General features: G+C 38.5%; 2 protein-coding genes across 13 annotated transcripts in view; one reads left to right on the top strand and one right to left on the bottom strand.

Annotated features, from left to right (window-relative positions):
• Positions 1 to 22,964, bottom strand: part of SGCE (sarcoglycan epsilon) — a 69,751-nt gene extending 46,787 nt beyond the window's left edge. For 4 of the 12 annotated variants that reach the window (XM_032252925.1, XM_032252928.1, XM_032252927.1 and 1 more), the window contains exons 1-2: positions 22,745 to 22,936; positions 6,046 to 6,153 (exon numbers count right to left, since the gene is read on the bottom strand). In XM_032252925.1, the coding sequence (XP_032108816.1) occupies positions 6,046 to 6,153; positions 22,745 to 22,853 (217 nt within the window). In that variant the 5' untranslated portion in view covers positions 22,854 to 22,936. Of the gene's footprint in view, positions 1 to 6,045; positions 6,154 to 22,744 lie in introns of all 12 variants that reach the window. The other 8 variants (XM_032252930.1, XM_032252932.1, XM_032252931.1 and 5 more) reach the window with 3 other exon arrangements.
• Positions 22,965 to 23,078: 114 nt separating this feature from the next.
• The window catches only part of PEG10 (paternally expressed 10), a 12,894-nt gene continuing 10,106 nt past the window's right edge, over positions 23,079 to 25,866 (top strand). Inside the window, 1 exon segment of the mRNA XM_032252924.1 lies at positions 23,079 to 23,356. Within this exon segment, the coding sequence (XP_032108815.1) occupies positions 23,352 to 23,356 (5 nt within the window). The 5' untranslated portion in view covers positions 23,079 to 23,351.

Below are 25,866 nucleotides of genomic sequence, written 5' to 3'. Positions count from 1 at the left end.
AAAAAAAAAAAAAAAAAAAAAAAAAAAAAAAAAAAAAAAAAGGACCTCATGCTAGCTAAACAATATCTTGTCTTCCTTTACTAATAGTCCAATGGAAACTTTCTCTCTCCATGATGAAAATATAAGGGTGTGCTTGTGTGTGCTTACTTACACAATTACCTTCAAAGCTAGTTTCAATGTATTTAGTAAACATTAAATTTTGAAAGTATTATGGTGGTACGTTGCTAATGAATCCACAGCATATAACTTCACAATTCTCACAGTGATTACTCTTAATGGGATATTAATAAGCACAAGCACACACACAGCCCCTTCGCTACAAAAATGTCCAGAGAACACTTGCCAGCCCTTTTTCTGCATCACCAAGAACAATTACATGGCTATAAAGATAAAATAACCACTGAGTATGAGACCCTGCAAGTTCAAGCTAGTTTTAAATCTTAAAGCCATCTCTCTTCTGAAATCTTTGAGAAGAAAGTCAAAAAGTATCATCGATATATATGTCCAGGTGACTTTTATTAGGTACCCAGTATGTTTAGGTCTCTCTTATAGATGCCTTATCAATAAATTCATCATTTTAAAAGATCCATTTATATAATCATTTTCTAATTTTTAACGTTTACAAGGATATCGTAAAATCTCAGTTTACCAGAACCCCGTAAAATGAATTGTTCCACAGAGCTAATTTTTCTGAAGTACTCTGCGGTTGACCCTTTTTCATGACGGTATAAGATTATCATTTTGTACATCAGTTATTGCACTCTGCCCTATTATATGGTGATACCCTTAAGGACTGTCTGGTTGCCTTGTCATTTACTGATCACACTGTGGGTCCTGGTCTGCTAATGTTTTTTAGGGTTGTGTGTTTTATAGATTTTCTGTTTTCTGTTTTGTAGACAAGTTGTCAGCTGTCATTTCTCATTGCTATCAGTATGTTTCCCATAGCAGCTTCTCTATCCCCTCTAATTTGCTATTATTAATCAGCTGCAGGTTTAGAAACCAGACTACCAAATTAGGCAGGCTTGCACATTAAAGTAAAAGCAAATACGTGCTGTTTAACACACATAGGGCTCTGCTAGATGTAAAAACGGGAGCCTGCATTTGTAGCATCTATTTTGGCTGCCAAAAGACCCTTTTGTGGCATATTTCCTGGTTCTTGGTTGACGCAGTAAACTTCTAAATAGATGATCTTACTATAATTGGGAGAGAGCCATTACTTAAGGCGATGGCAGCAGAAACTCTGTCATAAAACACATTCACAAATAAGTAGGTATACAATTGAAAGTCTTAATTCAACCCATATATTACATAACCATGAACTGTCCAATAAAAAATGGATTGAATGCATTGTATAAAATAATTACTTATGTATTCGATATGTGGGAAATACGCTGCATAATTTAAACAAAGAGATCTATGGATTAAATGATATATTGCCCTTAGCTATCACTAAATCAGCCTAAGAATACTGTAACACAATGTAATTAATAAGTAATTTCTTAATAAGCAATTAAAGTCTATTTCTAAAAGCACTTCAATTTTGTCAATTTGCTTCTTACATAAAGAGTTTGAGGATGGAGGCTATTCATTGGGAAGCATTGAAAAAGTGTTTTAACTGAGTTCAAATTACTTAAATATGATAGTATATATTTAACAGCTGGGAAATTAGTTGTTTAAGTAATTTGAACTTAGTTTAAATATTGCCTTAACAGTAAGTATTATCTAAAAAAAAATGTTTTGAATAAGAATGATTTAAGAAGGTTTTAAGATATGTTTAGGCTATAAAGAGAGTACTGAATAGCCACCTATCTGCTGTATCTTTTAAAATAAATTGTTGCCTAAGCAACTAGGTATGATCATCCCTGATAATTAAAAATGTTAAGTACTGACAAAAATAATACTTCTTGTCTCATATTTTACAATTTTAACATCTAAAAACTCTTTGAGACTCTATACACATGAATTGATTACAATAGGTAAATCTCAGTTGCTGTCTCTGCATCAAAAGAACTCATTTTAAGGTTTGCATAGCCTGATATATTTATGGATTCCTTTCTAATTTATTTTTTAACATGTTGTTAATACAGTCAAATTGAAATTTAATTATTAAGCCAGATAATTACTGTAGAGAAATATTTTAAGAGATATGAATATCCAGCCAGTTACAGATACTGTTTTTGTTTTTGTTTTTGTTTTTCTCACTAAGATTTACCTTGTATTTTACCAATACAACTTTATGAATCTTGGCTTTTAATCAAAGGCTTTTCTCAGTAGTCTGCCCTTCACCTTTGAATTCACTCAACATCAAAGTGCTGCAGGCCATTCATTCGGCAGCCGACAGCTATTGTTTTTGTTTCAGTCACAGGTAGTCCATGCCTTGGCTGTGGAATTCATCACTGGGAAGGCATTACAGTGTCTTTGTGAACCTCATTTCTCTAAGAGATATGGTCACTTTTCTTTACATGAAGCAGGAGAGGAAACCATTACTTGAATCTTCTACAAAAAGCAAGAGTTTCTTCATGAGATTTTTTTTCCAACTAAAACCATTTACTTTTAATTTTTCCAAACTGGACAAAACATCTTGATTTTTATGTGATTTCATGTGTGTTTTCTTAAAATGTCACTTGGAAAGAGGTTGCAAACCACTGTTGATTGGTGACCAATCAGCTTAGTGTCATAGAATGCTACATTGAAAAGAGTTTTGTATGTCATCCTGTCTGAACATGCCAAATATATTTATTTATTAAGAGACAGATCATATTACTTCCTACCTCCATATGGCCTCTGCTTCCTACTCAACCCAGGATTCCTGACAGTTACTAACAGAGTTTGCTTGAATTTGCTCTTCAGGAGAGTTCAGTCCATTTTATAGATGACTAAATTGAACCCAGAGGGACTAAGTGACTGCTTCAAGTCTATAGGACCCATAACTAGAAAAAAGATTAGAAAAAAGGAAGAGTGGGTGTGTCAAAGAAGCTGACGGCCCTCAGCTTGCTGAAGTGAGTCTGCTACTCTCATTCCAGGAAATAAAGGGGATTCCATAGTCCATATTTGGAGTATTCTTTATGACTTTTCTAACAACTTACTGGGTGCTGAGGTAGTATGATGTCAGAAGTGCTGTTCTAAGGCATTCGAATTCCTCAGAAGGAATTTACAGAAGAAGTATCATCCTACTGCTTTAGCTAAGAATTGAAATATTTGCTGGACATGGTGGCTCACACCTGCAATCCCAGCACATTGGGAGGCCAAGGCAGGCAGATCACCTGAGGTCAGGAGTTCAAAACCAGCCTTGCCAACATGTTGAAAACCCATCTCTACTAAAAATACAAAAAAATTAGCTAGGCGTGGTGGTAGACACCTATAATCCCAGCCACTTGGGAGTCTGAGGCAGGAGAATTGCTTGAACCTGGGAGGCAGAGGTTGCAGGGGGCTGACATGTCACCATTGCACTCCAGCCTGGGCAACAAGAGCAAAACTCCATCTCAAAAAAAAAAAAAAAAAAAGCTATATCAAACATACACTTGTTAGATTTATTTTATATATAAATGCTCCTATCATCTTTTGTGCTCTCTTGAAATATAAATGCTCCTATCATCTTTTGTGCTCTCTTCAACTGGGATTCATGGTCAAGAACATCTCAGAGAACATTCTACATCAGAGACAGTATTTAAAACGGCCTTGCCATACAAGCTACTAGTATTTGTGATTATAATTTTAAAAGTGATGAAACAATTCTCCTCATACAGTTGAAAAAATGTATTTTCTGTATAAGGTATCTTGATAATTCAGAGCTATAATGATAGGATATAAACAGGATGAGAAGAAAGGAAAATAAAGGATGAGATCAAGCTAAACTGAGGAAATAAGTGAACGTGATAACCTATACTCGTTACCTCAGTAGATTCAAGATGCGGTGATCATTTCTATTCTGCAAACTATAGTTATCTCTCAGGTCCCAAGGAGAAAATCAGTGTGAGGTTCAATGACACTATGAATTTTGAAACAGGAAGAGACTGGCATCTCTTAGAGATTCTAGATTATACTATATGTCAAGGTCTTGAAATGCGTTTCCCTAAGAACAGCACCATAATAGATGACTCCGCTGAGTCTAGCAGCTGGTGAGAGAGTGGCTTTTTTTCTTTGGCAAATCAAACAGCAAGAGGAGGACCTCAGAGAGGACAAAAGTTCCAGGGATCAAAGTTAAAGTGAAAAGTCTGAAGAAAAGGGATGATTGCAACCTAGTGAAAAAAGATGTAAAGTCTAGAGGAAGAGTCTTCAGGGATCCTATGTGAAGCATAAGGAGCCAGGGCATGTCCCAAATCCTTTGGAGATGACAGAGCAGAAGCACAGTGAGGATTGCAACAGTGAAGGACACCAGGGACCCATAACTAGAAAAGAGATTAGAAAAAGGAAGAGTAACTGTGTCAAAGAAGCCGATGGCCCTCAGCTTGCGAAACCAGCCAGATAAGGATAATCAGGGAGAATCTGATGGCAATATCTAAAGAGAATGTAGGGGAAAGAATTACGAGACCATGGGCCTGTGTCCTGGAACAAGCACATCTTAAAACAAATTTTTGTGATCTTTTCATGGGAAGTTATTTTTATGAAACTCTATTTATATTTTCTTACAGATCTTAGTAATGAAAATTCATTAAAAATACACAGGTGTTTGTAGGTTTGTTTCAAAGTCAGCTGGGAAAAAAAGATGTTGGGAAACTTGGTACCACTGTGAAAGAGATCTGGGGGTAGAAGAGCCCAGCTGAAGAATAATTTGGTTCCAGCTGTAAAAACGTTATTGATGCCCAACTTCACAGATGTATGAAGAAAATGAAGTAAGCCAGGAATCACTCCTACAAGTACCCAGCAGGTTTCATCTGGCATTATTATCTTATCACATAAAATTAATGTTCTTTTGAAAACATTTTAATATTACTATTATTATTACTTTTTTTTTTTTGAGACAGAGTCTAGCTCTGTCACTCAGACTGGAGTGCAATGGTACAATCTCAGCTCACTGCAACCTCCACCTCCAGGGTTCAAGCAATTCTCGTGCCTCGGCCTCCTGAGTAGCTGGAATTACAGGTGCCTGCTACCATGCCCAGCTAATTTTTGTATTTTAGTAGAGATGGGGTTTAACCATGTTGGCCAGGCTGGTCTCAAACTCCTGACCTCGTGATCCACCCCCACCTCAGCCTCCCAAAGTGTTGAGATTATAAGCATGAGCCACCATGCCCAGCACATTACTATTATTTTTATACCCATTTTTGTTGCTCCAAAGTTAGAGAAACTACTCTACTATTCTGCTAATGTTCACAAACACAGGTAGCTAATATTTTATGTGAAGGATCATCAAGCCAAAAAAACAAGAAATATTAGTGCAAGTTCATAATATTAATTGATATTTTGAAACCAACTAATATTTTGACTTAAGTAATGCCTTTTCTCCCTAATAAAATGTATTATTTCAAAGGTCCTGGAATATTGCTGATGGATATATTTACAGATACAGAAGAAAAATTTAGAAGAATCAATCAATCATTTACAGGTCAAGTCATCTTTCCAATAGAAAACAAGTACCAATTAAGTATTTAATAGCAAAACATATCAATTTGGTTTTGCAACAAGAATCATCCAAAATTAGCCAAAAATTTTTATGACTGTTTTTTCAAGGTTACATACATGCTATTTTAAATGATACATGTTGAATGTACTTCTTAATATTTTCAATATTATAAATAACTTGTTATACTAACCACAGTAGGACAATTTTTTTAAGTGGCAAGCTAGTGACTGGATAAAGGGTTGGTTAAAAACATAGAAATGGTTTTTAGTTTTTCTTTAAAAAGGGCAAAGCTACAGCCAAGGAAAATAACTTGAAAAATAATGGATTAAGAACACAGAGGATCAGAAGTTTCAGAAGATTAGGAAAACAAAATTTTATTTTTTCAGACTGACTTACTGAAAAAAAAAAAAAAAAAAGCCACAATGGAAGCAGACATTTAATTGGCTCCCCCAAAGGGATTTAGATTTACAACCTAAACTCACCATCTTTGATCCCAGCAACCATTTTTCTGCTGATAATAAAATTGTTGGCCTGTCTGGTCTTCCAGTTAACTGTTCCATTTATGCCATCAGCACAGCTTAATAAAAAAGCTTTTCAGAATAAAACAAATGTAAAAAATGAAATTAATGTCATGTTAAAATGACTATCACAGATCATCTACTATTAACTGGGATCAGATTCCTTGCAGCCTAGCTAACTGTTTAATTCTAGTCAGCAAATATTTGTTGTATGTCAATACAAGAAATATGTGGGGATATAAGACAGCCAAAGCACAGTTCCTGCCCCTGAAGAAGCTTACAATCTATGGGGATTGGCAATTCATGTACAAATATATATATATATATATATATATATACACACACACACACACACACACACACACAAACACATATAAAATAAATCACAGTAATTACATACACAAATGGTAGAAAGCATAAGTGCTATAAGAACATTGATGGGAAGCTATTATCTCTGGCTAGGAATATTGTGTTAAGTTTAAAGTACCTTTTAAATTCACAGTTGCATTTTGCTCACACTGGCAGCAATGACTAGGATAGGAACACTAAATAGGGGCTACTACAAGAGTGTCGGGTAGTAGTCAGGGTGAAGCACAAGGAAACAAAAGTTGATGCCAATTACAAGACAACATGAAGATAATACTGACAACACTGTTTCAAATTGCTGGGTGTAGGGATAAAAGGAGAATCAAAGATGACTTTGATTTTTTTAAATCTAGAATGACATAGAACAGTGACATATTAGGACCTCAGAAAAGTCAATTTCAAGAGAAAGATGATTAATTTGATTTGTGATATGTTAAACTTAGGGTACCAGTTGGACATCCAGGTGAAACTAAGAGGAAGAAGAGAATGTAATGGGATTTCACTTACAGATTTAAAGTCCTTCTCCAGAGAAATGATTATTAAAGCCAAAGCCCTAATGTGATTCCTTTAAGATACCATGTCCCTAGTAACACATACATCAAGCTCTTACATCGAACGCGATCTGGAGTAAATACATATTCCTGTTCTTGTCCCATTCATCGATCCTGTTTTTCATCATCCAAACTGCCAGTCTGCTGCCTACTCTCTGATTTTTCACCCTTACATTTCAGACGTGATAGATCTGGGGACCATTTTTTCTGACTACAATATTGGCTCTCCATCCTATTCTCCCTTGGGCTATCTTAGGGTAAGTTCCTTGTGGATTCAGCTCAGCCCAAGAACTCCCCAGGGGATCTGTCCTAGCTTCTGTGTTTTGTTTTGTTTTTTTGAGATGGAGTCTAGCTCTACTACTGCACAGGCTGGAGGGGAGTGGTATGATCTCAGTTCACCGCAACCTCCTCCTTCTCGGCTCCGAAATTCTCCAGCCTCAGCCAATGAAGTAGCTGGGACTACAGGCGTGCACCACTGCACCTGGCTAATTTTTGTATTTTGGTAGAGACGGAGTTTTAGCATGTTGGCCAGGCTGGTCTCAAACTCCTGGCCTCAGGTGATCCACCCACCTCAGCCTCCCAAAGTGCTGGGATTACAGGTGTGGGCCACCGTGCCTGGCCTCTCCTAGCTTCTGGACCTGAAATGAAGAAAGAATGCTCAAAAGGTAAGAGGGACAGCAAAAGCAAAATAACATGTTAATAAATATATTAACATATAAAAAGCAGAGGAGGATTCAGCAAAGAAAGAAGAGAGGCAGTCACAGAGGTTGGAAAATGAAGTCTGAAGAGTCACATAAGCTAACGGAAGAGAGATGTCAAGAAGGAGAGTGTGATCCCCACTTACTGCAAAAAGGTCAAAAAGGATGAGAGCTTAGAAAAGACTGCTAGATTTGAAAAGTGAGAAGTTACTGGTGACTCCTCAAAAGTAGAATTCCAATGGAGTGGTGAGAGTAGAAGTCAAACTGTAAAAGGCCAAGATGTGGATGCAGAAATCACAGTTAATCTTTCAAGAACGCTGGTCAGAATAGGGAAGCAAAAAGAACAAATGATAGACTGAAGAAGTAGCAAAAGGTTGGTTATTTTAGTAGGGATGACACATTTTGTATCTAAATTGAGGAAAAGATGTAAGGGGGGAGAAAGAGATTAAGGATAAAGAACAGGAGCATAGCTGATGAGATACAATTCAAGAAAAGGCAGAATGGGTAGGACCAAGCATATGAAAGTAAAGAAAATACTTTGTGCATGAGAAAAGGAAAGTAAAAAGAGTAACAGTTAGTGGGGTACAGCAAACTTAACATTAAAAGGGCTCCCACCTTAATAAATCAGAGATGAAAGACTTATTTCCTTTTCAAACTAAATTTTCAGTAAAAATTTGAACTTAAACTAAATTATGAAAAATCCAAAGTTCCCTTCAAAATGAAAAAAAATAATAATACAATTCAAAACCCAGATTATTATTATTAGTAGCAGTAGTGGTAGTGTTGTTTTTAGAGATGGGGTCCACTATGTTTTCCAGGCTGGACTAGGACTCCTGGGCTCAAGCAATCCTCCTATCTCAGCTTTCCAAGTAGCTAGGACTACAAGCACTGCTGGGACCACTGCGGTTAGCTAAAACTGAGGTTACTGATTTAATCATTATACACAGTATGCTTATATCAAAATGTCACAGATACCCTCTGTATATGTACAACCATTAGATGTCCATAATAAAAATTTTTTAAAGTTGTTAAACAAGTTATTAAAAACAAACAAACAAAACTTCAGGTGATCACTTCAGTGATATGTTGCAGTACAAATCAAAATCCACAGCACCCCCCAAAATAAGCTACTTAATTTGTATTCAATTTTAAAAATATGTCAAATTGAGAATATTAATTTTATCTACTAAATTTTATCTACCAATCTTATGCTTTGTCTAATAATTTATGTAATAACTGGTTATATATTTTTAGATCTAAATGAATAATACAGTAGGCATTTCCTAATAATCTAAGCTAACACAGGATCAGAAATGCTAATAGTCTCTTACGGCAAAATACTCCATCTCTGGGGTTTTCCTGATGGCTATGTTCCAAAAGCAACACGCTGCTTACATAAGAATCACATAGGCAGCTCCCCCAAAATACATGTTCACATGTACCCCCAAAATATAGATAGTAAAAAAATTTTAAAACACATGTTCATGACTCCACCATGGAGAGTCTAGGTACGTGGGTTACACAATTCTATCAGGTAATTCACATACACAACTGTGAACTCTAGAAGACAGATGAGCCATCACAGAACCCAAAGAAATATATACTATTATCTGAGTTACATATGCAACAAATGTAGGGCTGACCTTAGAATTGAAAACCCTACCCATTCCAACCTCCAGCTGATTTACAGATACAGCCAATTTGCAAAAACATGTAAGACCCTGCTGGATAGTGGAAAATCCCAACTAGAAGGTCAAAAAACAGGTGGCCAAATTCTTTTCTACAACGTTCCAAAGAACAATGTATGTGTGGATATGACAAGCAACATTTAGATTTAACTGCTTCCCATTACCAGCTCCTAAGCAAGGTGCTTTCACATATACTGTCTAATTCAATCCTTACAAAACCAAATCAATCTTTTAATGTGTCTGAAGATTATAGAGGCTTAATCTTACAGCAGAATGGAATAAATCCTGCAGGCAAGCAGACACTCTATAGAACTCTCCATTTCTCCATGGACTGGGTAGTTACCATAAAGAAAGAATGGGTTGAGTGCCCAGACAGCTTCTCTTTTGTTCCTTCCTTTATATTAGCTCGGTGCTTCTCAGACTATGTTGTGCATAAGAATTATTGCTCAGAGTGATATACACAAAACTACACATATTACCTTGTGGGTGATTTAAAGGATTTACTAGGATAACTTTAAGTCTATGGAATTTTTTCTTAAACTCTTGCTTTTAGAATCTGACTAACCCAGCAAAATATTTAACACCACTACATGTCCTTGGCTAGTGAATCAATGCATCATTGCTCATACTTTCCAGTTCTAAAGTATAAGGGCAGTCTGGTTGGCTTTTACAGGATTCAAAAAGCAAATTGAATTGGGTGTCTCAATTGTTTAAAAAGAGAGGCAGGGTAGAACAGTTTAAACACAACACACAGATATTGCTCTATTTCAAGGCCAGCACTGCTTTTGAGCACATTCATTTTTTAAAAGTTTGTATTGATCTATATGAAGTCCTACTTTGACCACAGAAGACTGAAGTCCAATAAATCTCAATAAAAGGACAATGTTTTATGGCTCTACTCCTCAGACAATATCACTAAAGGCAAGACACAATGCCACAAATGATGTGGCTGCTTAAACATTCAAGTCTCACACATTGAGGGAGAAACCTCAATAACAGGGAAATAACTATTTGTTTTTAATTGTATGTACAATATCCTGGATCCACTTGACTACTTGTACAGAGTATTGTATTCCATACATTGATAAGTGCAGAGTACTCACTGAAAAAGGCTAGTATTTTAAAGTTTAATTTTCATTAGAAAACAACCAATGCATTTTTTTACTTGAGAATGAATTTCTCTAGGATGGAAAAATATGACTCAATATTTAAAATAGTTATCCTACCTACAACTTTTCAATATTAAATCTAATGTGTAAAGATATGTCAATCTGTAGAGACTAGTTCTTGAACTTCCTCCAAAGATAATGGACTATCCTCAGAAATCTTAAAAGGAAGAGAACACCACTGTGCTCACCAGGTTCATGGTAATCTATGCTACAATTATATCTGGGTGTGAATTTTACTCTAGTTCATAAACACAAAAGCAAAGAATCACAGGCATCTTGCATTTACACAGCCTAAACTAAAAAGGCATTCACATAATTAGCCAGGATATCACTGTACACAATTTAATCATCTTTTCAATGTTCCCTCTTCAAAATCATCAAAGCCTAAATTAATCCAAAGGTGGCTGGCATGCCTTCACCTTCCCCAGAAGCCATACAACAGTTAAAGTTTGACTCAAGAGTCCATGATTCATTTTGAGTCTTGTAGCAGCATGACTACATTTCATCTGGCCCGGGGCAAGCACTCTCTGAAGAGATACTACTCTTTCCCAAACCTGAATAATTTGCTGACTGTGGGAGGAAAGGATTGCTATTTAATAAAAGTAATTGAAGAGCTGTGAATAGTGACTGATTGCTGATGAGCTAATCAGAATATCAAGGAATGGAAATAATAAATAATAACTTATTCAGACATCACTGTCCAAGTAAACAGCAGGATATGCCAAATGAAATTTAATCTGATTATCATACTCACCTTAAAACCAAACTGTCAAGTCTTTCTCTGTCCACTACTTCATTTGTCTTTTTCATATTCTACTCTAAGGGGAATGGAAGACTTTGTTTTCAGAAGTTGGTTATACAGTTCACCTGTCCCACATCCCTTCCCTTCTCTACCATCCCCATCCAAGGTGCTATGTTGCTCCCTGACCCTCTACATTTTTCTCTTCCCTTCTTTTATGCAATTCTCATTACTTTGTTTCCTATATCAAAACATTGTTTTTATATTTTTTTCTCTAAAAAATATAAGTTGACTATTACTTCTCTTCTTCAGCTACCATGTCTAAAATACTAAGTGCTGGATACTACACTAGGGGTTTTACACATATTAACTAATGTAATCCTTACAATGACTATGTGAAGTAGGTAGCATTTGCTCTATTTTACAAGACAACCAAGTTTAAGAAAATTATGTTAACTTATCCCAGGTCATATGTTTACTAAGTGGCAGAGTTGAATTTTGAACCCATTTGGTGGCTGGCTGCCAAGTCTATGTCACGTACACATAAATACTACCCCCAAATACATTCATGTATTGCTTTAACAATGGGGATACTTTTTGAGAAATATATTGTTATGTGATTTTGTTGTTGTACAATCATAGAATGTAATTACACAAAATGATATATACATTTTAATTTATACTTTTTTTTCATATAGAAAACCAAAGTCCCCATTACCATTACTATGCTATTGCTGTGCAGTAGAAATTAATCTCATGAACTATGGGCATCAAAACAAAAATGAAAACAATTTGTTGAAAGAAAAAGCTTTAAATTTTGGAACCTATGGAGAAAAAATGGCTTTGTTAAGGAGGATTGTCTAGTCCAATCTCTGAAAGGAGTCAGGAAAAGACAATCCTAAAAGAAATGTTATAGCAAGACTTTAATGAAGGATGCCAGAAGAAGCTAAAAAATTAGATACTACAGAGTGAAATAAAACTAGTGCCGAAAGGCAGTGTTTAACATCGGTCTCTACAGAGGGTCTGGGTTCAAATCCTAATTTTTGTCCATTTGGCAAGTTACTCAGTGTTTCTGTGCCTCAGTTTCCTCATCTGGAGTAGAATAGTACTCATATCAGAGAGAGATTGTTGAGTATTAAATGACATAATACATTTAAGAACTTTAGAAGAATGTCTACCATATAATGATGTCCTCAAAAAATGAAAACTATCATTATATTTACTCTTCTAATTTGAAGAAAATTTTGGATTTCTTTAAATACAGTCATTTTAAAAAATATATTTTCAAATGAAAAAAACTGCCATCACTACAGGTGGCATTATATAATACTGCGCCCTCACTTTTTTCCACAATCATGACACATATGAAAAATGATATTCTATAGAAATACACAGAGAGTCAACTGTAGAGGCTACTCAGAAGAGGCAACAGCCATACCAAACTTCACCACGTGACTGCCCAAGGGCTAAGAAGATGGTATCTCAGCCAGTCCTCATTCTCCACACTCAGGCAAGTTGAGAGCTCCAGTTTAACCCTTGAGGGAAGCCAGATGTATTAAGAAATGAATTATATCGATATTTACATTCTGACTTTTATAAACTTTTAGATTTTTATTTAGAGGAAACAATGCAACAAAAGCAAAATTTTATGTGTGAGCAAGATTCAACTGCACTAAACACATCAAAATTGAGTGGAAAGTTCAATGTTCAATATAAGAAGTGTTGGTTTGACAGAATAGTTAATGGAGAAGGTAAGGTTATTCATTTCTGTTGGTATTTTTTGCTCCTTTGCTCAAATAGCCTGAGAAGGTAAGTTTGGGTTTCCACTCATGGGAACAGTACTATATAACTCAGATGAAATAGGAGCACCAGCGGGAACTTTAACACAAATGATTCATATAAACAACAGTTATATGCACATTATAATTTAATGTCCTTATTTGTACAATGTTGGACTGTTGTGATAAAATTAGTGAAAAGCAGAATACAAAACAGTATACAGGCAATGTAAAATCTAGTGTAATAGTGCAATCTAGTGGAAAAGGATTAAAAAGCCAAGTATATGAACTATTGGGTTAGGGAGGTAAAGCTACAGGAAAAATTTCCATCACAATAAAAAAATATAACAAGGCTCACGTGATCCTTCCAACTAAGTAACCTCTAAAGAATAAATATTCTTATATTGGATGTTTGCTGTAAATTGTTATTAATTTTCTTAATTATAAAAGCCATACATTCTCATTGTATTATAATATATTCCAATAGTATATCCAGAAGGGTACAAAATAAAAATATTCTCTCTCATATCCCTGTTGCCATCCACCAATGTCACTGCCTAGGGTATCTACTCTTAATCGTCTTGGCATCTTTTCCATATTTTATGTATGTGTGCACATAAAAACACATACCATCACATTTTTTCATTTAGAATATATCTTGAACATGTTTACATGATAGCACATTTTAAGGCTACATTGTTTTCTGCTATGTGTCTCAATCATAATTTATTTATCACCACATCGAACTAAGCTTGTCCATGATCTTTCCCTTAAAAACTGATCCTATTCCAGCCTTCTTCATCCCATGTGTGGCACCACTATCTGTCCTCAGGTAGATGACAGAAATCTAGAAATCATCCTTGAAATCTCCTCCCGACAAACTCAACACCAAATTCAACGCAACACTCGCTCCCGTTGATTTTTATCCCCCAAAATATCCCTCCTATCTTAATCTCCCAGTCACCACCCTAGCCCACAAAGTCATCATCTGTATCCTCAATTGCTAAAGGAGCCTAACTAGTCTGCTGCAAGCTATTCTGACCCCTCCAACCCTTTCCTCACAAACAGCTAAAGTGCTCTTTTTGAAATGCAGATCTGATCATGTCCGGGTTAAACACCTGCAAAGATGTTCCCACTGCTCTTAGAATAAAATTAAACCCTTTAAGTTAGTCTACCAGGTCCTGCAAAATTTGTTCCTTGACTTCCTCTCCAGCCTCATTTAACATTGTGTTCATCCTTCTCTTTCTAATCCAATTTCACTAGACTTCTTTTAGCACTTTCTGTTTACCATATTCAACCTGCCCCAGGGCCTCTACAGAGGTCTTCCTTTTACCTCAAATATACGTACCCTCCTTACTAATATTACTCATCCTTAAGATCTGAGTACTTCCTTGGAAAAGCCTTCCTTAAACCCCTCTCTGGCCAAATCCTCTACTTAAAAGTTCTAGTCATGTTTGTAGTACTTACCATAGTTTTAATAGCACATTTATATGTGTAATTGTTTGATTAATCAAATAATCTTGAAAAAAAAAACCCTGTTCTTTGTCAACCTCACTAGTATAAAAATTTTCTCAATAGCCGAGCTGTGTATTCCCCAGCATCTAGCATGGGGTCTCAAAACTAGTCTATACTAAAAAAAAATGAATGAATAAAATAATTACTGGCCGGGTAATTACAAGTGCATTGGCTCATACCTGTAATCTCAACATTTTTGGAGGCCAAGGCGGGTGGATCACCTGAGGTCAGGAGTTCAAGACCAACCTGGCCAACATGGTGAAACCCTGTCTCTCCTAAAAATACAAAAAAAAATTAGCCAGGCATGGTGGCTGGCACCTGTAATCCCAACTACTTGGAAGGCTGAGGCAGAAGAATCACTTGAACCCAGGAGGCAGAGGTTGCAGTGAGGGGAGACCACGCCATTGTACTCTAGCCTGAGCAACAAGAACAAAACTGTCTCAAAAAAAAAAAAAAAATTACTAATTAATAAAGATGACCAGGATTTTTTCTAGTTTTTCATTATGATTATCAATACTGTAATAAAAATCCTTATCTGTATCTTTGAGCACTTTCAACAGTATATCTGTAAGCTAGATGTCTAGCCGTAAAATGGTTAGACAAAAAATAATGTACATTTCAAATTCTGATAAACACATAAGTGATCTGTTCTGTTCCTACTTCTGCAGTACTGGTCTTTGAGGGGAATCAACCCTGTAGCTACAGAAAATAAGATATTAAAAGTGCTACATCAATTATTTCACAGAAAAGAAAAGCCAATGTCATTTTACTGCACAGCAAGAAAAATGAATTTGCCAAGGAGGAAAAACAAAACCTTGGGATATTTTTTCCCTTCTTTTGCTTTCCAAGGTAAAAGAGCAACTATACTTCTGTGCAAACTACTGAAGAAAACAGGTGACAAATATTCCACTTTAACTGCTGTAAGAAAATTACTCCGATTCCTTCTTTCAAATTTGCAGCGAACTTCAAATCTCCATAATAATCAAAGTGGTGACCAGATGAATGAGTGGGAAAGAATGGGAAAGAATTTATACCAGAGCTGCCTAACTCCTAAACATTTTTGAAATGAGCGGGTTCATTTATCAGAAAAGAAAGTCTGCATACATGTCACAACAGATGCTGTGGCGATTCCCGTGGTACAGGATGCCAAAGATCTATTCCAAAAAACTGATTAGTCTAAGGCAATTAGATAGAAAGTGAAATGTGCTTAACAGGAGTGGTTTTTAAATAATAAAATATACTTAAACTGCTATTGCATAAACATTGGATAAAAATTCTTAAATGAAGTTAAAAAAAAAAAAAAAAAATTCTATCAGACAGCGACCAAAGAAGAAAACAGCACTGTGGCTTTCATTAACATATTGTTTCCAAGAATATAACAATAATAATGCCAGCAACTAATGTTTTGAGGCTACCTATTTATTTCCCAAGGTAACTCCTTTAAGTTTTAAAATGTAAACATTGAGAATTATTACTTCCAAAGCAGGGGAGCCGGAGCTGGAGCAAGCAAGCTGCATTCAAGGAATTACAAGTGGCCGCCTGTAGATCAGCTGAGGACTGACAAGCCAGAAACTCATCTTTGAGCTTTTCTGTCTTGGAAATATGAACTCAGCCCAAGAATGCCCGTGGCATCTTCAACAACTGGGATGCAAGCCATCACAAATTGCCATTTGCATTATTACAATCCCACAAAAGTGCACGGGGCCCTTTTATAAAAGAGAGAATAAGGAGAGGAGAAAGTTATTCAACATTAGAAACATACTTCCTACAGTCAGAGTGAAAGTGACTGCATTTCTGACCCAACAACTGGAGTGGAAGAGAAAGTTCTAAGTGTGAGGCAAAGGTGAAAGCTGCAGCGAAACATTAGAAAAGATGACAGAAGAATTTTTCTATCATTTCTTCACCTCTTTCATTAGACTTCTTAGTGTGCAAGAACTAAGAACTTCAAGGCACAAAAATAGCTTCTGTAGAATCCAAAACTACTCAAAAAGGAGTCCTGTAAAGAAGCCCTATATACTCCACAAGTTCATTTTGAGAAATCACATTTTCAAAGTTTGATAAAGTAGCCAAAATAAACAATCAATAGGCAGATGATCACATAGGAAAGAAAAATCTGCCTCAAGACATGTCCGAGACACTAAGAATGTGCCCTTAAGCCAGGCAGAAACCAGGCTAATCTGAAACAGACAGAAGTTGAAAACATTTAATTAAAATATTTTATTTTGCTATGTAAAAGCCAAAAATTGTAACTGTTAAGTTTTATAGAGCGATATATCACAAGGGAGGGGAGGTTGCAGAAGAAACCCTATTTCTCCCTGGAGAAGAGGCAGCTGAGCTCTAGCACTCAAACTGTCTCCTCTAGCCCTGAGTATCCTCGGCATCCACGGCCACTCAGCCCCAGAAGCCTGCTCGGACAGAGCAAGAAATTCCAGGAAAGAGTAATTCTGGGAAGCAAATTAAGCAAGTTAAGACACTCTGCAGTGGGAAAAGGAATCTAATTTTCTTCTCAGGTTTTCATATTTGAAATAGAATGGGAGAGAGAGGAGGGTGCGTGTTAAATTACCCTGTTTTTCAAGCTGTAAGAAATGAACTTGCAACACATAGGGCTATTCTTTTTAGACAGTTTATCAGAAAAAATAAAATGTTCTCATCACAAGTATCTTTCAGATCTATACTAAAATGTTATCATGACCTTCAAATTAAATATTCATTGCAAGAAATGTGAATATTTCTGATATTTAAAGAACAGAACAAATAAAGTTGATTGTCTTGTTGAGCTTCACTGTTAGGAAGGGCTTAAGTTGAAATCTATCTGTACCTTTCACCCACCGATGCTAGTTCTCTATTTTCCGAAGCAAACAGCAGAGTTCATGTCGGCTGTTCGGTCTTCTCAAGTTAAACATTTCCAGACCCTGTGAGGATACCTCCTATGACAGGTTTGCCAGACCCTTCAACCTCCCCATGGACTGCTCTGAAAGTTGTCTAATTTGTCAACGTCTCTCTTTAAATGTGACAGCCAGAAATTGACACAATACTACATATGTGGTTGATTACAGCAGGGTACTATAAGTTTTTTGTGACATATGGACACTATCCTACTACCAGAACCTAACTAATTTTTTTTCTTTTGCAACCATGTCATGTCACTGGTTCCTATTAACCTTCATTTTCCTAAAGAACTGCCACCATACAAAGTCACCTCCATACTTCCATACCAATGAATTATGATGCATTTACTACTATAAAATATTTTTTTGCTTTTAGCATAGCATTGCAACCCATTTAAGAACTGTGTTAACTCTAAATTGTTATCTAACAGCTATCCCTTTTCAATTCATCCATGGATTTTTAAAGCAAGCCTCCTAGATCTTCATCAAAGTCATTCATACAAATGCTGAGGAAGAGAAAACTCAGGGCAAAGGCTTGTGATCCTTATGCAGGGACAATTCCTGACCCAAACCCAAGAACCTATACACCTTGTCGGTGCTGGTTCAGTCTGCCTTCCGCGCACACAGCAATACCGCTAATTAATCTGCACACCACCTCATACATAAAAGCATCCTGCATCCTTGACAAATGCATCGCTGAAAGCAGGGTTAACTTACCTTTCAAAACAAAGCGTAAGAAATCTACACATATTAAAATTATATAAAAATAAGTATGTACACAGAATAAAGACTAGAAGGGATACAGCATCAATGGAAATGGTTGTTCCACTGTCAAGCTGTGGAAACCGGACGTTTGCTTTTTACTTAATAGTGTCTTTAATACAGGGTTACGTTGTTTACCAAATTTAAAACACTCGGAATTATGAAGAGAGGATTTGGCTTTCAAGCAATGCATGTGAATGGATTTAAGAGCATTGAGACTCTATCTGATCCTACCAACGTGAAAACTTGAATCAGAAACATATTCGCTTGAAAAGACTTGTTGATACCTGGAAACACTGGCTTTTTCTTCTTTATTATTTTTTCCTTGTACTGCTACTTTAGGCTTAATATTTCTGGAAATCAGGGAGATAGCAGACTGGAGAACTGGATTCCAAAGTTTAGAAAAAGCCTGAATGCAGTGTGTATTAGTCTATGTTGATTTGCTTTTCTAAAACATCTTTTCTAATGTTTCACTGCAGCTTTCACCTCTGCCTCACACTTAGAACTTTCTCTTCCACTCCATTGTTGGGTCAGAAATGCAGTCACTTTCACTCTGACTGTATGAAGTATGTTTCTAATGTTGATTAGATTATGCCCCTCATGTTTGTCTGTCTGTCTCTGCTGGTGAGCTTGAGAGGGATAGAAAGAAAACAGTCATCACACTGATATTTCTGTGAAGCTCTGGACTAAAATGGAGCAAAGTGTAAAAGCGATCTCCCCTCCAGCCCAAGAATTTCTAAAGAACACATAAACCCGTATTATCAATTCCCCTATGGTCATTTTTTTACACTGGGGTTAGAAAATAAGCGGAAGGGTGAGTTTTAAGGAAAGGATTCGCGTAGAGTATGAATAATTAGTAAAAAAGAAAAAGGAAGAAGGTGGCTAGGTATTTTGGAGAAAATATGATCTGTAAATACTGCACTTCAGAAACAATCTAAATATTTGACTTTTAGCAAATCAGGATTTCTCCACTGCGTCAATATTTGTGTACAGCATGATTTTCTCCAGTGGAAAGCTAGTGTTAGCAACTAGATACATGTTATCTTTATTTCTTTGAGGTTGTCTCTAACCCGTTTTTACTAGTGCTGTCCCTTATTTTCAATGTCTGTGAGACAAGTAAAAATTCCACTTTGCTTAGAAATGCAATTTGTCTGCCATACCATAAGTTAAGCAAAATACATGAAGCAAATCAACAGCTTTTAGATTTATGGCAAACTGTTGTAAAAATGGATAAAATGTTAAATACAAAGTCCACTTACTGTTTGACAAGTGGAAATTCTACTTTGCTTAGAAATACATTTTCCCTACCATACTAGAACCTAAGCCAAATACAGGTGGTAAGTCAGCAGGTTGGTTAATCTATAAGCAATTGCCATTATAAATGAATAAGGTGTCAAAATAGAAAGTCCAGTTATTATTTGACAACCGAAAATTTTACTTTGCTTAGAAATACATTTTCTCTACCATATCAGAAATTAAGCCAAATACATATGGTAAGTCAGCAGATTCATAGATCTGTAGCAAACTGTCACTGAAAAGGAATAAAATGTCCAAATAGAAACTACAATTATTATTTTACAAGTGAAAATTCCAGTTTGCTTTGAAATAGTTTTTCTAACAACCTAGAACTTAAGCTAAATACATAAGGTAAATTCAACAGCTTTAAAAATACATGGCAAATTTTCATTAAATGGGTAAAATGGCCAAAGAGAAAGCCTAGTTATTATCTAACAAGTGAAAAATCCCACTTTGTTTTGAAATACAATTTTCTTACCATACTAGAAATTAAATATAAGTGTTACATCAACAGCTTCATAGATCGACAGCAAACACTCATAAAAATAGATAAAATGTCTAAATTCAAAGCCCGGTTATTATTTGATAAAATAAATAATACCCATTAATTCCTCTTTGCTGTATATGCAACCGTGTGCAAAACGGGCAGAAAAAGTCAACACCAGTAATAAATATCGGAGAAAATCCAAAATTCACATAGATATTAAATGTCCAAAAACTGTTTAAAGTTCTTATCTATTAATTTTGTTTTGTTTTGGTTTTGAAAGTTTTCGTTGTTCTAGATGACACAAAAATGTTACCTAAAGTATTGCTCTATTAATGTTATCTTTTAGGTTTATTTTTAATGTTTTTTTTTTTTTTTTTTTTTGGATAACAAAAAGGTTTTATCTAAATTACTTGTTTACTGATGCCGTTTTTTCCCTTAGAAAATTCTATTCCTACGCCAAGTGAAAATATTTTCACATGTAGGGGAATAAAAAACCACAATATGTTAGAATGGTGAGATCAGAGAAAATTCTTCTCAGTTTTCTGGTTTTAAATATTTATGTACTAAGGTTGTTAATTTAAAATTTTAATTAGAAAAATTAATTAATATTATTTCCTTTAAAGAAAGCTCTGCAAACTTAATGTTATTTAACATTTAAAGGCTATTTGGAAAGAAAATAAGTGAGGAGAATTAATTTGATCCTATTTTTAACTTTTAGAAAGTATCTGCAATCCTATGAAAATATATTTACTGTATAGCTACCTATATATGCACAGAGAATGTCTGAAAAAGCAGACTCTATAATGTTTACTGGCATTATTGCAGGGTGAGGAGGTTACAGGTGGCCTTTTCTTCTTTATAGCATTTTTAGGGTTTTCTCTCCTGAATTTTGGACAATGACTAGAAATTACTTTTAGTATGGTAAAATATAATTAAGGTTTTTAAAAAAGTCCTGGTTAACATTTTGAAATGAAAAAATCAAATTGATTCAAACTTATTCAAACTTTTAAAGTCTTAAGATGGGTTTTTGAACTTGAAATTTTCCTACTTTCCATCTATACTGATTTTTAACCTCAGCTTTTAGAAAAATAATGTCTCAGTTAACAAGGTAAAGTAACTTTTGAATTTAAACAAACAAAACTCCTAACAATTTGACTGTCAGCGGTCACCGGAACAGTACTCTTCCAAGCATAAGGTATCCTGAAATTATTCTATCTTGCAGAATAGGGTAAACATCCTAAAGATTAAATTAAAAGGCATTTCTAAAAAGTATAATTGTGTTCATCCAACTTCCTAGGGAAATGTCTTTGTTAAAAAGCTGCACTTCATTCAATCATGTTCCTGATGGTGGATATTTTATCTCTAATCGAAAGTAAAATCTCAGTAAATGAGCTACAGTTTTGTTTATTCCTAGAAAGACTCGCTTTTAAAGTGTGGTGCCTGCAACGTTGTAATGACAGTAAGTCAAATTCTTATTGATCCTCCAAGTATAAAATAATCTGTAGCAATGTTACTAATGTGCTCAATTTTGCTCTTCAAATATGAAAGCGTTTCATCTGTGTGTCAGAAATCTAACTCAGCTGTAGACAATTTGGTTTTCCCTTTTAACTTAAACTTCTTTTACTAAGATCATCAACAGATTGCCAATTTCCCAAGCGCCTAACGCTGAGGCGCTCAGATGGGAATTCGCGTTAAGGTTTTATTTAACGTGCTTTCTCATCACTATTTTAGAGTCTTATCAGCTACTGCAATTTTCCCTGACATTAAATATATATGTTCATAGTATAAATGCACGCAAATATTTGTGGCCGAATCTTGGCAACCCGCTGGAGAGGATTAAACGTGCGGTTGCCGTGACTAAACGCCTTCATTCAGCCTACAAGATTTAGGAAAAGGTAACGTTGCAGGGGAAGCAAGGTCTCTGTTTAAACCGCCTAATCACCAACAAAAGTCCGTAGCTGGGAGCCTCTGAAGCCCGCCAAACGCACTGGAGGCATCCACAGCTGTTTTAAATTGGTTTTCGTTTCTGGAAATAGCGCGCTTGGTGCGGCAGCATCTCTTGGCCTCCAGCCGGGGTTAATCCTGACCTGAACGCCCTGTTTGGCTCCCAGCATTTCATGATTCCGCTTCCCTGCTCCGTAAAACCTACGAAAACCGAGATTTCCGCCACCGAAAAATGCACTTAGCAAGAGGGGGGAGTTCGGTGTTTTAAATGTCACATTTTTGTGTTCTCTATCACGATTAAGAACAGGAGAAAAGATGTGTTTGTGTAGCGGGGACACAGCTTGATACCCATTTCCTTTGGCTCGCATCCCGGCCGCAGAACCCAAACGCGGGGAAACGTCCCCCCCCCACAGAAAAACAGGCAACGACCCCCACCCAGCTCTTTGCCGCAGGGATCGAGAGAGGACTACCCTGGGGCTGGGCGGGAAGGCGGATGTTGGGAAAGGGAATTGGAGATGGAATTTCTGCGCCCGCAGAGCAGGGAGGGGCCCGCGGGCGCGCGGGGAAAAAAGGCCAGGGGTCAAGCTTGGGGAGAGATAAGCTGGGCCTGGGCCGGGAAATTGGGGTACAGGGCGTACTGAAGGAGCGGCGCGGTGGGGTCTGGGGCAGAAAGAGGGGCCAGCGCCCAAAGGGCGCGCCCAAGTGCGCGGAACCCGAGCGGGGGAGGGGGAGGCGGCGGCCTGATGGCCCCGGGACCTCCGCGTCGCGCGCAGGCCACTAACCTGTCAGCAAGAATGTGCCAGTGGTCGCGGGGCTCATCCTGCGTGTCCCCCGACCCTGTCCCGTCCAAGCACAGGGGTCTCCCAGCTCCCACCACCGGGGCAATAGCATTCTCGGCCTGGCTAGGCCGTCCGTCCTCGATTCTCCCCTCCCCTCCCTTTCTTCTTCCCTCCCAGCTTGGCCAGTTCAGCATCAGCATCCCGCACCCCCTCTGTAATCCCGTACTCCCTCTAGCGGCGGGCCACTGAAGCGTGGCCACCGCCCCCACCCCCATCCCCCCATCCCCTCCGCCCCCGCAAGCCCCTCCGCCCCCTAGCCCGCGGAGCACGCTGGGATTTGGCGCCCCCCTTCTCGGTGCACCCTATATAAGGCTCGCAGTCTGCGCTCCCAGTACACGCGCTTCAACTTCGGTTGGTGTGTGTCGAAGAAACCTGACTGCGCCCTGAGGAGAACAGCGGAGAAGGTCCACCGAGCCTGGCGAAAGGTCCGCTGAGCGGGCTGGCGTCCGGAGCCACTCCGGGCTGCGGAGCACCCAGTGGAGACCGCGCCTGGCTCAGGTGTGGGACCCCATCCTTCCTGTCTTCGCAGAGGAGTCCTCGCGTGGTGAGTATGCGGTGAGGACGTTTTTTTTTTTTTTTAAAGATCACGTTCGTTCCCCGTACTTATCAGCAGCTGCGGGAGATGGAGTAGCACCCCAGAATGTCTCCACGCAAACCTCGTCACGCCTTCACTGGCCGTACCCCAAAACGAATGGGGAAACCAAGCCTTCAAGGCTTGGGTCTCCAGGACCAAGTCCAGATACGGGCTGTAGACTGAGATGAGCTGCGGACAGTGATGAGCTGCAGACCGACAAGAGCTACAGATCGATTTGCAATTTGCTCTTCAAATGCGCTACCAAGTGCCATGCGCTACAAACTGATAAGCGCTTCAAATGCGCTACAAACTGGCGCTTCAGATGTGCTGCAAGCACGCTTCACGCGGGCTACAAACTGATGGGCGTTACAACTGGCGCTTCATTGCGCTATGAAACTAATGGGCGCTTCAGTGGCGCCACAATCCAGAACTAGGAGCAGCGATATAGGAGCTGCAGACGGAAAACTGAATTGCGCTTTACGCGCGCTGCACAATCTGAGCTGCAGAAGAGTAGCACTACAAAAATGATGCGATTAGCCAGCCCGAAAATAGCGCTTCATTGCGCTACGAGGCATACGAGCTGCAGAGGTACATGAGCTGCAGAACAATTCACACCTAAAATGAGCTACAAAGTGGTTAGAGCTGCAGAGGTACAGGAGCTGCAGCCCGTTTGCGCTACAAATAAAGCAGCCGTAGTGGGACACGCGCTGCAGAGTACAATTCCTCTGTCTTGGAGCAGGACCCCACCCTTTCACCTTTTGGAATGGCTCGCACTCTATTTTTCTGCAGGACGGGTCTCTGCACGATGGTGCTGGTAGACAAAATGGAGCCCCGGGCGAAAATTAGTGTTTAACATTCTGCCCGCACCATTCCTGCTATAGCAGTGGAGTGGCTGGGGCGCTGATTTGAGTGGAAACGGGAATCTTTTGGCGATGGCAGAGCGGGCTGCCTTCCTAGTTGTGCTTGATTGAAGTGGCGGTGTAGTTGTGGTGGCGCGAATCAGGGTCCAGCAACAGTTTGTGGAAACTGTGGGTTTGCTGAGTATGGCGGCGGGGGGGGGGCCGGAGAGGGGGGTTGGATCTGTGGGTGATTGCTCTTGCTGCATGAAATGAATCTGGCTTTGGTGGCTGGTGGGAGGGGTTTGGGAGGGGGATGGGGGGATGTACATATACTCTGAAGCCCTGTAGCAGCCAGTCTCAGGCCTGCCCCGCCCATCCTAGCGTGTCTTCTCCGCAGTATCGGTCTGGAGCGTGCTTAGCGCCTCCTCCCTCAGCGCCTCCTCAGAGCGCGCCTCCCCTGCAGCGCGCCTTCCCAGAGCGCGCCTTCTAAACCCAGCCTCCCCAGGTCCCTCCTCTCAGCGCCTTAGTGCCTGCCTGCCTAGGACCCGCCTCTCGCTGGCCACCTCCTCTGAGGTGAGCTGCCGAGGCCCCACCTCTCCCAGGCCCGCCTCCTCTGAGGTAAACTGCCCAGGCCCCACCTCTCTCCGGCCCACCTCTTCTGAGGTGAACTGTCCAGCCCCGCCTCTCCTGGCCTGCCTCCTCTGAGGTGAGCTGCCCAGATCCCGCCTCTCACAGGCCCGCCTCCTCTGAGGTGGCCGGCCCAGGCCCCGCCTCTCCAAAGCTTGGCTCCACCCTAAGCCTGCCTCTGCCGGGCTGGGCTATAAGCCCAGCCTCCCTCAGAGCCGGCAGCGCACATGCGCAGTGTGAACCCTCAGCCCCTCCCTTCAGGTCTGTGTCCTCTGCGCCTGCGCACCTTCCTTGCCTAAGCCTGGCTGTACAACCCCGCCCCCCTGCGGTTTCTCTGCTGTGTTGGTTTAGCTTTTTGGCTACTAGTGTCTAATAGATAGAATAACAAAACAATTAACAGCAATAATAATTATACCTGGAATTTATGAGCACTTTTAATAGGTGCTTTACATATATTCTATAAAATAATCCCACAATCTAAACTCGTGATAGTGACTTGTGAAGGGACCTTGTAAGCTGACATGGCTGGTTCCCCTAAAGGCAAGTAAGCCAAATGATTTTACTGCAAATGAAAAACAAAACATTAACAACTTATTTTTAAAAACTTTAAAAATATTTTCACATTTAAGGTTTTTTTAAGAGACACTAGTGGACCTTTTGGAATCGGATGTTTTGCTGGATACAAAATTGATGCTGCTGGTTTGGCCTCTGAGTAGGATGAGGCTTTTATTTGCGTACCTATGAAGCTGGAGTTTTTTCTTGGATCTCTAGGTGATTAATCCTAGCCTATTTGCCTATGTATAATAAGTTCTGCCTGGCACATGGTAGGCATTCATTAAATATGTGTTAAGTGACCAGAATAAATTGGCTTATTCAGTGTCTTGCATGATTTGTGTGGATTTCTTCTGATTTGGTACTTTCCTATGGTGCTTTGCTGTCCTGGGTTGCCTTGTTTGCATTATCGCTCACATTTAACAAATTCAAAAAAAAAGTGTATGTATTTTTAAACTCCAATAATATAAGCT

The sequence above is a fragment of the Sapajus apella genome, unplaced genomic scaffold, assembly GCF_009761245.1.
Source record: "Sapajus apella isolate SASKATOON/1434 unplaced genomic scaffold, GSC_monkey_1.0 scaffold81, whole genome shotgun sequence".
NCBI lineage: Eukaryota > Metazoa > Chordata > Mammalia > Primates > Cebidae > Sapajus > Sapajus apella.
This window is presented reverse-complemented; position numbering and strand designations above follow the sequence as displayed.